This window comes from Dendrobates tinctorius, unplaced genomic scaffold (genome assembly GCF_039654945.1).
Source record: "Dendrobates tinctorius isolate UK_male_01 unplaced genomic scaffold, ASM3965494v1 ptg000155l, whole genome shotgun sequence".
Classification (NCBI taxonomy): domain Eukaryota; kingdom Metazoa; phylum Chordata; class Amphibia; order Anura; family Dendrobatidae; genus Dendrobates; species Dendrobates tinctorius.
This window is the reverse complement of record NW_027361822.1, coordinates 13,525,385-13,542,222: the sequence shown is the minus strand read 5'-3', so window position 1 is coordinate 13,542,222 and position 16,838 is coordinate 13,525,385. Positions and strand designations below refer to the sequence as shown.

The window sequence follows — 16,838 nt, the reverse complement described above, 5'->3', positions numbered from 1 at the left end:
GTGACGTCACCGCACACCTCTTTCCATGTTAACCCTCAACACACACACTCCTCTCACCTTTCACCATCTCTACTCACTCTTTCACTCCACATACGACCCTTTCTCTCACTCCGTCTCTCATACTCACACCGTCATCGCCGCTGATCCACAACCCCCGACATCTTCTTCCGCCGGCGCCATCCTGGATCCAGACGTCCTCCACGCCGGCGACATGTTCTTGCAGCGACGCCATTTTGGATCGCCGAAATCCCGCGATAGTCAAGATGGCGTCGCCGCAAGAACATGTCGCCGGCGTGGAGGACGTCGGGATCCAAAATGGCGTTGGCGAAATCTCGCGAGATTTCGCCGACGCCATTTTGGATCCCGACGGCATCCACGCCGGCGACATGTTCCTGTGGCGACGTTATTTTGGATCTGCGAAATCCCGCGATACTCAAGATGGCGTCGCCGCAAGAACATGTCGCCGGCGAGGACGACGTCGGGATCCAAAATGGCGTCGGCGAAAACTCGCGAGATTTCGCCAACGCCATTTTGGATCCCGACGTCGTCCACGCCGGCGACATGTTCTTCCGGCGACGCCATCTTGACTATCGCGGGATTTCACGATACTCAAGATGGCGCCGCAAGAACATGTCGCCGGCGTGGACAACGTCTGGATCCAGGATGGCGCCGGCGGAAGATGTCGGGGATCGTGGAGCAGCGGCGATGACGGCGTGAGTATGAGAGACGGAGTGAGAGAAGGGGTCGTATGCGGAGTGAAAGAGTGAGTGGAGATGGTGAAAGGTGAGAGGAGTGTGTGTGTTGAGGGTTAACACGGCAAGAGGTGTGATGCTATCGCATCCTCCCGATGCGATAGCATCGGGCCATAATCTAGTGAATATATAAATATGCAGCTGAAATATTCAGAGGAATATTGCATTCAATTTGATTTTTAGATAATATTTGTATATTAATAACCTCATGTTTTAATTCAAATGCAAGTTCTAACTTACTTTCTTGCTTACTTTTTGTCACTCTCCTATGTGTTTTCCTGTATGGTTTGTCAAAAATATATGGTTTATACCTGTGTGAATTTTCCTTTGCAGTCAACAAAATATGATTTTCAAGTAAAACATTTTTGACCTTTAGATATGATAATGGCTTCTCCCTTTGTGAGATATCTGATGTTAATTAAGACTCTTTGTTTGTAAAATATTTCTCACATTTTGAACATGAAAATGGCTTCTCCCCTGTGTGAGGGCTCTGATGTGTAACAACATATGAGGTATCTGCAAAACATTTACCACATTCTGAACATGAAAATGGCTTCACTCCTGTGTGAGTTTTCTGATGTTTAACAAAATGTGATTTATTTGAAAAATATTTCCTACATTCTAAACATGAAAATGGCTTCTCCCCTGTGTGAGTTCTCTGATGTTTAACTAGATACGATTTATCTGAAAAACATTTACCACATTCTGAACATGAAAATGGCTTCACTCCTGTGTGAGTTTTCTGATGTTTAACAAGATGTGATTTATTTGCAAAACATTTCCCACATTCTAAACATGAAAATGGCTTCTCCCCTGTGTGAGTTCTCTGATGTTTAACTAGATACGATTTATCAGAAAAACATTTACCACATTCTGAACATGAAAATGGCTTCACTCCTGTGTGAGTTCTCTGATGTTTAACAAGATGTGATTTATGTGCAAAACATTTCCCACATTCTAAACATGAAAATGGCTTCTCTCCTGTGTGAGTTCTCTGATGTTTAACAAGTTGTGATTTATGTGCAAAACATTTTCCACATTCTGAACATGTAAATGGCTTCTCCCCTGTGTGAGTTCTCTGATGTATAGCAAGACCTGATCTATCTGCAAAACATCTTTGACATTCTGAACATGAAAATGACTTCTCCCCTGTGTGAGTTTTCTGATGTTGAACAAGATTTGATTTATCTGTAAAACATTTCTCACATTCTGAACATGAAAATGGTTTCTCTCCTGTGTGAGTTTTCTGATGTTTAAGAAGGTGTGATTTATGGGCAAAACATTTGCCGCATTCTGAACATGAAAATGGCTTCTCTGCTGTGTGAGTTCTCTGATGTGTAACAAGATATGATTTATCTGCAAAACATTTACCACATTCTGAACATGAAAATGGCTTCTCCCCTGTGTGAGTTTTCTGATGTTTAACAAGATGTGATTTATCTGCAAAACATTTCCAACATTCTAAACATGAAAATGGCTTCTCTCCTGTGTGAGTTCTCTGATGTTTCACAAGATGTGATTTATGTGCAAAACATTTCCCACATTCTGAACATGAAAATGGCTTCTCTCCTGTGTGAGTTCTCTTATGTTTCACAAGATGTGATTTATTTGCAAAACATTTCCCACATTCTAAACATGAAAATGGCTTCTCTCCTGTGTGAGTTCTCTGATGTATAGCAAGACCTGATCTATCAGCAAAACATTTCTGACATTCTGAGCATGAAAATGGCTTATCCCCTGTGTGAGTTCTGTGATGAATAACAAGATATGAGATATCTGCAAAACATTTACCACATTCTAAACATAAAAATGGTTTCTCCCCTGTATGAGTTTTCTGATGTTTAACAAGATTTGACTTATTTGCAAAACATTTCCCACATTCTAAACATGAAAACGGCTTCTCTCCTGTGTGAGTTTTCTTATGTTTAACAAGATGTGATTTATTTGAAAAACATTTCCCACATTCTAAACATGAAAACGGCTTCTCACCTGTGTGAGTTCTCTGATGTATAGCAAGACCTGATCTGTCTGTAAAACATTTCCAACATTGTGAACATGTAAATGGCTTCTCACCTGTGTGAATTCTCTGATGTCTACAAAGAGCTGATTTATCTACAAAACATTTCTCACATTCCGAACATAAAAATGGTTTCTCACCTGTGTGAATTCTCTGATGTGTAACAAGATCTGATTTACATGCAAAACATTTACCACATTCTGAACATGAATATGGCTTCTCTCCTGTGTGAGTTCTCTGATGTTTACTAAGGGTTGATTTATCTGCAAAACATTTCAGACATTCTGAACATGAAAATGGCTTTTCCCCTGTGTGAATTTTCTGATGTCTAATAAGTACTGACTTCTGGGTAAAATGTTTCTCACATTCTAAACAAGAAAATGGCTTCTCTCCTGTGTGAATTCGCTGATGTGCAACTAGTTTTGACTTAATTGCAAAACATTTCCCACATTGTGAACATGAATATGGCTTCTGCCTTGCATGAACTCTTTTTTGTCTAACAAGCTCTAATTTTTGGTTAAAATATTTCACACACTCTGATGAAAATCTTTTCTCCTCTTTGTTAGTTTTGTTTGCTGTAAGAGCAGTTAGACATTTAACTCCTCTTTTGTGACTTTTATTTTTCTTAATAGTTTGTGATGTTTCATTAGATAGGACCTGTTTTAAAGTATCAGATGAACGATCTTTGCTATGAAAGGATGACTGTATTTTTGGAATAGTGGCACAGATGTCAGGTATATCTTGAGTGATATCAAGGTCATCTGATTTAACAATTGAAGATGTGAGTTGTCCCTCTGATCTCTTGGTGCAGTCACCTGCCAAAAATAAAGATTATTTTTGAATAAATTATGTTGAATTATAGTTTTAAAACATTTCTAAAATATCCAAAGAAACTGAAAACCTTGTGGCGACAGTGCATTTAATGTGAATTATCCAGACATTATTTCAGTAGGCCCAGGGACATGAGTTAGAGTTCATGCGAGTATGACTGTTGTCCCCTACTGTAATTTAATTAATGTTCAATGGCTGCCTTTTGTTGACTGGCTGCTATAGTATCTGTCCTAGTATTGCATTCCTAGTATCGTTCTGCTATCTTTGGGAAACAAAGGCACAATGTTAATATGTTGATGGCCCATTCGTGCTCTGCAATATGAAGGACAATCAATGCATGTTGTTTGAACACTCCAGCAGTGTGGGATTGCCTCCTTCCAACTCCTCCCCCCCCCCAAGCATGTGGTGGAATGACAGAATGAGAAGTTGCACCCCATAAAAAGGAGGGTCTGCTGCGTTAAGAGAGACTCTACATTACAGAAGTCATTGCCATCATGGCTCCAACTGAAGAAACACCGAGCTGCCTTATTGACTATCACTAAACCCTCAAAGACGTTTAGAAAATCCAGGTTGGGACAATCAAGTCACCTGGCCTTGTAAATCAATGAACTGTCCTCGTCTTAGCTTGTCGTTACCTCCTCACTGTGGGGGCATTTGGCATTGGAAGCAGTTCTAATCCCGGTAAGTCAGCGGAAGGGTGGGATTCTGTAATTTGCACCATCTTGGGTATTTTCTCAGACTGTTCTATATGCTATTGTGTGTTGGTGGTTCAATTAATTATTGCCACACTGTTTTACCCTCACCCTGTGTTGTCTGAGACGTGTTCTGCCCACGGCGAGAGAGAGCAGGCATTCAGTGTTATGAGCCCTGGTCCATGCAGTCTTTCTAAAGACAGTTGGACCAGTGGACAAGAGCACCGACCAATCCTTTATCTCTACAGTTTTGCAGCAAAATTAAATGAAAAACAAATGTAACAATTTAACAATAGACCTTGAAAAGCAACTAGATCTTGAGAAGTCACATGGCTTCCATTGACTAATCCAGCAAAATCTGTGCTCCCAAAGCCAAACATTCACTGCTGTGTGCCCAAATACTATTATCAAATTACATTTTAGCATTTCTCTAGCAGAAACAAGCCACTTAAAAATGTATGGTGGCAGTGTCTCCAGAAAACAAAGCTGAGCACAACTCATTGGGCACTAAAATTTATTTTGAGCAGGAAGCACAGTGAAAGGTGAGAGCCAGTGACCTCTGTTACAGCTAGGGGACGCTTTGTGTTCTCCCCAAGATACGCACGGAGGCGTATTGAGGGTATGAGGATGTCACAGGTAGAGGTCGCTGTGTAGTCTCCCCAGAATATGCAAGGAGTATGAAGGCCATAGGTGTTCATGGCAGTCACGGGCGTAGCTGTTACTGCAATGCAGACTGATAAAAGTATTAATCTTGGACATGTTAGTGTCCAAGACAGAGGTAGGGAAAACCTGCTCTGGATGTTGTGTTTAAAACAGATAGCAGTATGATAGTGTTGCAGTCTGTTCCATTGCAGATGAAGGTTTTCCATGTGGCTGGAAGCCACAGGTTGCCGTGTTAAAAACTCTGCAGGAAAGGGTTAGTGAGATCTGAGGAGTTCTGAGTTAGTTTCAGGTGTATCAGGGCCAGAGTGTGTTGGTGCTTGTTGCTGTGCAGAGCAGTTGGTGTGCAGAGCACAGGATGGAGCGGAGCCAATAGGCCTGGCACTGACAGTATACACAGTGATGCAAGTTGTCTACGGTAACTGGTCTCAGTTGTGGACAGTCCTGTACCCGGAGGTGGATGTCCTGTGCCCGAATGAGGACTGGTGTGTAATGATTGCAAAACATGTAGATATGGAGCCCGGCTTTGATCCGGAGGATATCCTGGACTGTGTACGGCTGTGAGTAGAGACTGTGATACAAGCGGTGTAGGACACCCACGGGAACTAGTCAGAGGAGGACTAGCGTGTGTACACTGCAGTCTAAAGGACACGGAGTACTGTGTAGTGCTATGAACTGGTGTGAATTGAACAATGACAATATGCACTAAAGTTATATGCATTTGTGTTAATTGGAACCTTTTATGTGTGAAGATAACAAATTAAAGAGACTTTTATGCTTGAACTTTGTGGGTTACTGCCTCATCACAGTGTACGGTGCTACCGCTGCCTTACAGAGGGCAATTATATATTCAAGGGTGCAGCATGGGAGACATTTATATTTATGTGGCAGAGTAAAGGCTCAGTGTTGAGAAGTGCTGCTGCAGGTGAAGAAGGTGGAGGTCTGCAGAGACGAACTGTGGGCATGAAATCTAATCATGGCGTTTGTACTGCATGGAGGCAAAAAAAGAATGGAAATTACTTGAATCAGAGAAGATGTCACTAGGGATAAGCGAGCACTAAAATGCTCGGATGCAAGAACCGATCAATTTCTAATACTCGCATGGTCCTTTCAAGTAACGATTATAATGGGAATCAATGGGAAAGCTGAACTTTCTGGTCTGGCAGACCCTACAAAGAGGTCTGGGGGGCAGTGAAAATGTTCACATGATTGAGAAAAGTTCGGAATGGAAGGAAATAGCATGGGGAAGACCCCTGGAAGCATCTCTGACTCCCAGATCTCTGCACACTTTTACTCCACTTCAAGAACTGATGGTAAAACATTCCAAACCCATGAGAAATTTCATTTTATAGGAAAAAAAAATGTTAAGAAGCATTTTTCCTGTATAATGACATGTATATAAGGCCAAATTTAAAAAGCATGTAAATAAAATATAATTTAAGTAAACCCAAACTGGTTTTTTTTAATAAAAAATAGGAAATTTCAGTGTAATTTATGGAGGAAGCAAGAAATGTCAAAAATAAGGGTCTCAGAAACACCCTGCATTAGACATAAAGGAGGACCTCATACAAATTCTGTTCGAATTGTCATGTATTGGTACTCATAGAGTCATAAAAGCTAGGGGGGGTGCCAATATCCATGGCCCCATCCTAGGTTATTAATATCAGTCGCAGATGTCTGCATAGCCTTTGCTGGTTATTAACTATAGGGGATCCCACATCATTTTTTGTTGGGGTCCCCATTTTAATAGCCAGTAAAGGCTAAGTATACAGCTGTGAACTGATATTAATAGCCTGGGAAGCTCCATGGGTATTACCACCTTCCCAGGCTATCCCAGCATCGGCACTTTCCCTCTGCTGGTTATTAAAATTACGCGGGAGCCCATGCAATTTTTTTTCTTTCAAATTATCAGTTGCTGTCTGGTTACAGGCTATGTACGTTCGTTCTGTTAACACTCCTACATAGGCTAGTGACAAAGTGTGCATAGGTTTGTGTGTGTTTGTGTTTACTTGTCGGCTTAGTAATGATGGTGTCGAGTAAAATTTCTGCATCTCTTGACAGGAAAAACACAGCTGCAAAAACACACATCTTTGGTGCGTTTTTGATTGACTTGAATGAAGTGAACAGTGAAAAATGCAGGGAAAAAATGCACAGAGAATTTACATGCTGCCAATTATGTTCTGAACCAAATCTCCAAGTCAAAAATACTTAATGTGTGCATGACACTTCAGGTTTCTCATTCATTTTGTTGGCACCATGTTTGCTTCAGGTTTTGACACAAATCTGTGCAGAAAAAAAATGCAACAAATACGCACCAAATCTGCAATGTTTACACAGTCTAAATTTTTTAACAAGTTTTTTGAGGGTTATATACCAATTAAATGTACCCAAGAAGATGCAATACCCTATGGATGAGCAATATAATAACAATAAATGTTGAAGATTTTTTTTAGGCTTTTATAGCAACAAAATGTACCCCAAAAGATGTAGTACCCTATGGGTAAGCAATATAATACCGATAAATTTGGAACAAGTTTTTGGAGGCTTATATAGCAACTCTAAATGTACTCCAGACGACGGAATAGTCTACAGGTGAGCATTATAATACCGATAAAGTTTTAAACAAGTTTTTTGAGGCTTGTATAGCAACAAAATGCACCCAAGAAGATGTAATACCCTATGGATGAGCAATATAATACCGATGCATATTTTAACAAGTTTTTTGAGGATTTTATACCAACGAAATGGACTCCAGAACACGTAATAGTCTATGGATCAGAAACAAAATACTGATAAAATTTGAAGTTTTCTGAGGCGTATATAAAGCAACCAACTGTTCCGAAGAAGATGTAATACCCTATGTGCGAGCAATACAATACTGATAAATTTTGAACAAGCTTTTTTGAGGGATATATACCAAGGAAATGTACTCAGGAATAATCTATCGGTGATCAATATAATAACAATAAAATTTTGAACAAGTTGTTTGAGGAATATGTACCAATGAAATTTACCTAAGAACACTGTATGGCTGAGAAATGTAACCCAGAAAAATTTTGAAACATATTTTTTTTTTACTCTTAAAGGGAAGGTGCGGCGTTTTTATATTATAAAAAAAATGTTAAATTCCTTATTTTTATAACATTTTCAAGTACACAGTATTTACAATTTTTTTTTAATTAATTTTTTTGCAGCCACTGGTGGCTGCCATTTTGCTTTGCAGGGTTTAAGAGTCGCTGTACATCACTTACACTCTGCAAATACAGCTGCCCTGGGCATACACATCAGCGGCCGGACGCAGACCCTATCTATAACACTGTAACTGATTAGCTGTGATCTGAGCACACTCTCCTGGGCTGTCCAGGTCACAGCTGTGGGAGGAGATCGCGGCCATTTTGTTGTAGCCCGCAGCGTATTCTGTGGGCTTTATTTTCCCCTCTCATTGCACACACTGCTCAGTGCGTGCAATGACAAGAGCTGCAGGGTCATGCTGTCACATGTCAGCGTTACCCCGCAGCTGTGATTGTCACCCGCGGTAACGCTACCACCAGTACTGTCGGTCACATCGCTGTGGGATCATGCTGGCAGATGTCAGCGTGATTCCGTAGCTGACTGACCCACAGCAATGACTTGCGGTAAAAAAGCAGGCGCGGGCCAATGAGACTACTGCTCCCATCAGGCTATGCATGATGGGAGAGTAGTATCATCTGCCGGCGCCTATGCTCACAGTTAAAAAAAAAAAGAAAATTACATTACATACATATTCACATAAAAATAAAAAAAAGATTATATTCACCTCACACCAAATCCCTGAAGCCCTCGTCTCCTAGAAATAATGTAAAATAATAAACCAACCTATACTCACCTGTCTGCCGTAGTCCAGGTAATGCAGATTGCCCCACGGTTATCTCACGTGTAGAACAGTCACATCGGGTGAATTTTCCCAAGCAGCAATGGTGCCATAAAGGGACAGCACAGGAGCTAATGAACTCCGGTGAACTCTCACGGAAGCGCAGTGATACACTGAGGGAGGATTACCTCCTGTCAGTGTATCTCAGACTGTCTTTGAAAGCAGTCATATCACTGATGTGACTGCTCTCAAAGTGATCAGGATTGTCATGGGACATTATGGATTATCTTCTCGTTGGACAGGTGAGGAATATTTGTGGTTTAATATTTTATTTTTGTTGCAGGAGACGAGGGAGTCGGGGATTGGGCGTTTGGAAAGTATGGGTTAATTAAGATTAATAAAGGACTTTATTCTGGCTACCATATAAATATAGAATTAGTAATGGATGGGTGTCTTATAGAAGCCTCTCCATTACTAAGCCGTGGGCTTGATGTCACCTGACAATACAAAGGTGACATCAACCCAAATATTACCCCACTTGCCACCGATACTGGACAAGTGGGAAGAGCAAGGCTAAGTGCCAGAATTGGAGAGCGCTGATGTTTTTAGCCTGGGGGGTGCCAATATCCATGGCCCCTTCCTAGGTTATTAATATCAGTCGCAGATGTCTGCATAGCCTTTGCTGGTTATTAATTATAGGGGATCCCACATCAATTTTTGTTGGGGTCCCCATTTTAATAGCCAGTAAAGGCTAAGTATACAGCTGTGAACTGATATTAATAGCCTGGGAAGCTCCATGGGTATTACCACCTTCCCAGGCTATCCCAGCATCGGCTTTCCCTCTGCTGATTATTAAAATTACGCGGGAGCCCATGCAATTTTTTTTCTTTCAAATTATCAGTTGCTGTCTGGTTACAGGCTATGTATGTTCGTTTTGTTAACACTCCTACATAGGCTAGTGGCAAAGTGTGCATAGGTTTGTGTGTGTTTGTGTTTACTTGTCGGCTTAGTAATGATGGTGTCAGGCTGAGTGTGAGTATAATAATAATAATAATACTTTATTTTTTATATAGCGCTAACATATTCCGCAGCGCTTTACAGTTTGCACATATTTTCATCACTGTCCCTGATGGGGAATCTAAATTCCCTATCAGTATGTTTTTTTGGAGTGTGGGAGGAAACCGGAGTGCCCGGAGGAAACCCACGCAAACACGGGGAGAACATACAAACTCCTTGCAGATGTTGTCCTTGGTGGGACTCGAACCCAGGACTCCAGCGCTGCAAGGCTGCAGCGCTAACCACTGAGCCACCGTGCTGCCCGTATCAGCTTGTGAGTATCAGCTTGTGAGTGTAAGCGTCAGCTTGAGTGTGAGCGTCAGCGTGAGTGTGAGCGTCAGCACACTACCCCATAGACCAGCACAATGCTCTCCTGAAATACTCTGTGCTGCTGTATGTCATCCTGCTCCTCCCCCCATATATCTCTTTCTGTGACCTCCCATAGACCAGCACAATGCACTTCGGAAATATGTTATGCTCCTGTCACCCTGCTCCTTCCCCCACATATCCCTCTCTGTGATCCCCCATAGACCAGCACACTGCACTCTTGAACTACACTGTGCTGCTGTTATCCTGCTCCTTCCACCATACATCTCCCTCTGTGACCCCCCCATAGATCAGCATACTGCTATCCCGAAATACTCTGTGCTGCTGTCACCCTGCTCCTTCCACCATATTTATCGCTTTCTTTGACCCTTCATAGACCAGCACACTGCACTCCTGAAATACTCTGGGGTCCTGTGACCCTGCTCCTTCCACCATATATCTCCCTCTGTGACCCCCCATAGACCAGCACACTGGTCTCCTGAAATACTGTGCTGCTGTCACGCTACTCCTTCCCCCATATATCTCTCTCTGTGACCCCGCCATAGACCAGCACACTGCACTACTGAAATACTCTGGGCTCCTGTGACCCTGCTCCTTCCACCATATATCTCCATCTGTGACCCCCCATAGACCAGCACACTGGTCTCCTGAAATACTGTGCTGCTGTCACGCTGCTCCTTCCCCCATATATCTCTCTCTGTGACCCCCCCATAGACACATCTCTCTATTCCCCTGTGCCTCTCTCTCCCCATGTGTGCTCTCTATCCTCTGTGTCTGGTCTCTCTCTCCATGTGTGCTCTCTATCCCCCTGTGCCTGGTCACTCTCCCTCCTATGCACTCCTCACCCCCCTGCATGTCTCTCTCCCCATGGGTCGCTTTCTCTCCTATGAACTCCTCTCCCCCCTGCATGTCTCTCTTCCCATGGGTCGCTTTCCCTCCTATGCACTCCTCTCCTCCCAGTATGTCTGCGTGATACAGCGAGCAGCACCAACTAACAAAATCGTTGCTGCCTGCCATCCTCGGTGTCTGTCTACTTGTCAGTATAACTTTGCAGTCACCAACAAAATGGCTCCGCACTGTGTTCCTAAATGTCACCCTCTCTTATTTCTTAGCAAACAACCAGAAGGGGAGGAGAGACATCAAACACGTCAGAAGATTCAGCTCATAATTACTGCAGTGCAGTAATGTGAGCTAGTTGTACACTAGGTTTTTGTCAAATTTCAGTTGCTGCTCCCCCTAGTGTTTAAAAGTTGAGATACCAAACCTTTTAAAATTATTTTTCATATTTTACTAAATTATAAACAAATAATATTTTCAAAGAAAATTTAAACATTAATTGTTTACATGTTTTCAATTTCTGAGAAAATTTTTTTTTTGATGGCACCTTCCCTTTAAGTATCACAAAAATGTACCCCAGAATACGGAATAGTGTATGGGTAAGAAATGTGAAGAAACAAGCAAAAGTTACAAATGCATTTTTCTACTGTTATATACCACCAAAATGTGACAGAAAGCATGTAATACTGTATGGATGAGTAATCTAATCTTGAAATATTTTTCTACACTTTTTGTATATTTCACATACCACCATAATGCAACAATAACCGTGTTAAATTGTACGTATGAGTCATTGAATCCATAAAAAAATTTTGAATGGAAATATTTTGAAAGTGTAGTTGATGTACTTATGCAGTCATAAAGGTTTTGCACGTCTGGATAAAGGTTATCACATATACATGGATAACTTTTATACCAGCATCCCACTCTTCAAATCCCTCTCTGCGCGAGGTACAGCAGCCTGTGGTACTGTCTGCAAATATCAGAGGGGCCTCCCGAAAACGCTAATTGGGCAGATGCTCAGGAGTGACAGCAGAGCCCAATGTAGTGACCACCTGCTGGTGGACAAGTAAAAGAACAAGAGGGATGCCTTTCTTGACCACCATACACGGTGATGGCAGCGCCCTCGGCACTGTACGAGGGACTCCTGGACAAGTCTGCAAACCGGACTGCGTACTGGGGTACAACAAAAACATGGGGGGCGTTGATCTCTCTCTGATCAACTCCTCCAGCCATACAGTGATTTGAGAAAGTCCAAAGTGTGGTACAAGAAGCTGGCTGTGCACATTGCCATCTGTACAATGCTCAACGCTTTCCTGCTGTCACGATGTGCAGGCCAGACCAATACGTCGTACCTTCAGTTCCAGGAGGTAGTGATTAAGGCCTTAATCTTTGGAGATCAGGAAGGAGCGGGCCCCAGGACTTCCGGAACTGAATGTGATTGTATCATGCCAGGTCAGCATTTCCCGGGGAAGGTCCCTCAAAGTGGGAAAAAAGGTAGGTCGCAAAAGAGGTGCCGAGTGTGTTACAAAAGGGGAATACCCAAGGAAACCATTTATCAATGCGACAACTGCCCCAAGAAACCTGGCCTGTGTATGAAAGAATGCTTCAGACTGTACCACACCTCCAAGCACTACTAAATTAATTTCTGACTTACCCAACTGACGTATGACAACCTGATGAACATTACACCACTGAAGTATGACAATCTGATGAACACTACACAACTCACGTATACCACTACATTATAAAATTCACATGCCAGGAAACAGTAAATTAGTTCCAAAAAGGGGGTACTTGTTGGGCATTGCCACTGTTTAGGCACATCTAGATAAGTTCCTTAGGGGGTCTAGTTTCCAAAATGGAGTCACTTGTGAGGGGTTTCTACTGTTTAGGCACATCAGTGGCTCTGCAAACGCAACATGATGCCAGCAGACCATTCCATCAAAGTCTGCATTCCAAAATGTCACTACTTCCCTTCAGAACACCGACGTCTGCCCAAACAGTCGTTTTCTCCCACATATGGGGGGGTATCAGCGTACTCAGGACAAATTGGACAACAACTTTTGGGGTCCAATTTCTCCTGTTACCCTTGCGAAAATAAAAAATTGGGGGCTAAAAAAAATCATTTTTGTGGAAAAAATATGATATTTTGTTTTCACGGCTCTACATTATAAACTTTAGTGAAACACTTGGGGGTTCAAAGTGCTCACTACACATCTAGATAAGTTCCTGGGGAGGGGGGGGTCTAATTTCCAAAATGGGGTCACTTGTGGGGGGTGTTCCACTGTTTAGGCACATCAGAGGCTCTCCAAACGTGATAAGTTGTCCAATCTCATTTCCAGCCAATTTTGCGCTCCTTCTCAGCTCTGCCGTGCGCCTAAACAGTGTTTTTTTTCCCCATATATTGCGTATCGGCATGTTCGGGAGAAATTGCATTATAAATTTTGGGGTTCATTTTTTCCTGTTACCCTTGTGAAAATAAAAAAATTGTCTAAAGTTACATTTTAGTGAAAAAAAGTTACATTTCACATTCCATTAATTCCTGTGAAGCACCTGAAGGGTTAATACATTTCCTGAAAGTGATTTTGGTCAGCTTGAGACATGCAGGTTTTAGAATGGTGTCACTTTTGGGTATTTTCTATCACACAGACCCCCCCAAAGTGACTTCAAATGTGAGTTGGACCCTAAAAAAAAAGGTTTTGTAAATTTTGTTGTAAAAATGAGAAATCACTGGTCAACTTTTAACGGTTATAATTTCAAAACAAAAAATTTTTTGCTTCCAATATTGTGCTGATATAAAGTAGATATGTGGAAAATGTTACAAATTAACAATTTTGTGTGACATATTTCTCTGACATAAGGGCATAAAAATTCAAAGTTTGAAAATTGCAAAATGTACAACATTTTCGCCAAATTTCAGTTTTTTTTACACAAATAAACTCAAGTTATATCGAAGAAATTTTACCACCAACATGAAATACAATATGTCACAAAAAAAATCTCAGAAAAGCCAAGATCCGTTAAAGTGTTCCAGAGTTATTACCTCATAAAGGGACAGTAGTCAGAATTGTAAAAATTGGCCCGGTCATTAACGTGCAAAACACCCTCGAGGGATAAAGGGGTTAATCAAGTCCCAAACTGGAGAACACCTAAATCTTTGACAGAGAAATTCAGGTATGTAGGTGCTCTGCGGAACAGTTGCACACCTCCTTCCTCTGTTCACCCCACTGCCTTTTCCTGTCATTTTCAGTGCTGACGACAGTAGCGTAGCTACTTTGGGGGGCAGAGGGGGCTGTTGCCCCGTGACCCGTCACATGCAGCGGCCCACTGGGGCACACGGCCACTTTTGTCATTTGGCTGTACCTGAGGTGTCAGGGAGAGAGTAGCACAATGCCGGCTCCCCTGTCTGACAAACTCTGCACAGTGGCAGGTTGCAGATTTCAGTGCTGAAATCTTATCTCCCGAGATCCTGATGCCAAGATCTCCATCTGCGCATGCGCCGCCCCCCGGGGGCCACTTCCCGGAGTCCACAGCATTGGAAACCACGGAACTGTGGGGGCTCTGGCCTTTCGCAAAATGTCGGCAGAGCCCCCCACAGCACCGGAGACCCCCAACAGCACCGCCGCGCACCCACAGCGCCAGACACCCCCGCAGCACTGGACACCAGCAGCGGCGCACTACACATCGGACATAAATTGAGAGAAGAAAGCTACTGACCATCAATGCAGGGATCACTGCAAAATTACAAATTTTATTGGTAATAGACAAACAAAAAGCTTGTTAAAAACATTAAAAAGTCAAAAAATGACATAGACAAAGCACAAGGCTCACAATAGAGCCAAACAAGACTCCCTAAAGTAGATAGAAATATATACAAGTGGCTTTAAAATGTGCTATAACAAGCCTGCAACAATATTACATTGTCAAGGGTATACATATCTGCTTAGATCTTAATAGTCCTATACAGAGGTAGATCTGTTAGAATTAAACATCCTGTATAACAGGCTATGCAAATGCACACAAATAAGAGCCATATAAATAAGAGGAACACACTGCAACCATGAGATACAAAAGGAATCAGCAACCTATATAAAATATAGCGTATAAAGTGTAGCCCAATGAGCTGATAATGCAAAAATAGGATCCTGCCTGCATAGTCCCAATGTGAAACCACTTACAAGGGGGAAGCTTGTGGAGTGCCCGACGCGTGTCGCCACCGCAAGGTGGCTTCGTCAGGGGCTAAAGAGTCGGTCTATTACACTCATATAAATATAGTAGAAAATCGACAAATATACACAGCAGCTGCGGCGACATACCTAATTAGCCGCAATGGAGGCCAGGACTCACGGACGCGCCGAGGAACTGGGAGTGATCCGTGACTCATGGTAATTTCCGGGTTTAGAGCAATGTGACGTAACACAGCCCACTGCGCATGCGCAGAAAAGGATGACTCAAAAACATGGTAGCTTCCAAGTACCGAGCAGGGTAACGTCACACTATCTAATGCGCAGGCGCAAACACAGAGGGTTGCCATGGTGTCAGGCAGAAATCGTCAAGGAAGCTGTATAACGTGTGGTTATCAGATGCGTTCGTAAAAATACCCAATCGCATAGCGCAAGCGCGTAACCATAACTGAATATATGGCTACGTAGTCCCAAATATAGGGCATCAGAAAGGCTATATAAGATAATCGTGACCAAATGCACAAAAGCGGTGGCTGGGAAGTGGATTGCGCATGCGCAAACAAAGATGACTCAAAAACATATAATAGCTTCCAAATGCTGAGCAGGGTAAAGTCACACTATCCAATGCGCAGGCGCAAACACAGAGGGTTGCCATAGTGTCAGGCAGAAAGCATCAAGGAAACAGTATAACGTGTGGATATCCAATGCGCTCGCAAAGTTAATGATGATAACGGATACATTGCTTGCAAGCGCAAGCGCGTAACCTATTCTGAATATATGGCTATGTAGTCCCCCATATAGGGCATCAGAAAAGCTATATAAAATAATTGTGGCCAAATGCACGGAAACGGCGGCAAAAATTGCCACAAACGTGATGTATGTATATTACATTTGGCCTACACATCGGACATCCCCTCATCCCAGCCTGTGGCCTGCAGCATCACCCCACTCCTGCCTCCTCCAGTAGCGACTTGGGACCTTGCTTCACCACAGCCACCACCCCCGGTAAGCAAAAGGAATAAGACAAATAGATTATAAGAAGCACTACCATTTTACTAAAAACAATTTTTTTCTCCTATTTTTCTCCTCAAAATTAGGGGTGCGTCTTATAATCCAGAGCGTCTCATAATCTGAAAAATACGGTACGTGGTGATAGGAAATGTAAATGTGTGATTGGTTAAGATGTGGTGCAGAACTGGAGTTTTTCCAAGAGGGGGTGGTGGGTCTGTGGAAGGTCTGCGGGGTGGAGGCAGGGCTAGGGTGAAGCCTGGGTAGAGTTTCAAGGGGGCCCCGAAATTCCAAGTATAACTGTACAGTAACCACGGGCTGCATTTATTTAATAATAAGCAATTTATTAATATTATAAAGTTATTAAAGGCTTGGGATAATTGTTTGCAGTCACTCTGAGACTAGAGACTGGAAAATCATAATGGGTTGCGCCTGCCGTGATGAGATCCCAAGACCACTGGTGCGATCAGGCAGTCATGCGACCACGTTTGCTATTTGCATGTGTCGACTAGATAAGTCTGACTTCACTCAATAGAAGATAATTGGAAGAAGCCAAAAGAATCATCACATGAACCCCTGCTCACATCAGCGATGCTGGGGCCATTACTACTGTACATATGG

The 16,838-nt window shown here is 42.6% G+C and overlaps 1 protein-coding gene across 1 annotated transcript in view; it reads right to left on the bottom strand.

Annotated features, from left to right (window-relative positions):
* Nucleotides 1-714: 714 nt before the first annotated feature.
* The window catches only part of LOC141051011 (uncharacterized), an 89,524-nt gene continuing 73,400 nt past the window's right edge, over nucleotides 715-16,838 (bottom strand). Inside the window, exon 11 of the mRNA XM_073547788.1 lies at nucleotides 715-3,584. Within this exon, the coding sequence (XP_073403889.1) occupies nucleotides 1,171-3,584 (2,414 nt within the window). The 3' untranslated portion in view covers nucleotides 715-1,170. The remainder of the gene's footprint in view (nucleotides 3,585-16,838) is intronic.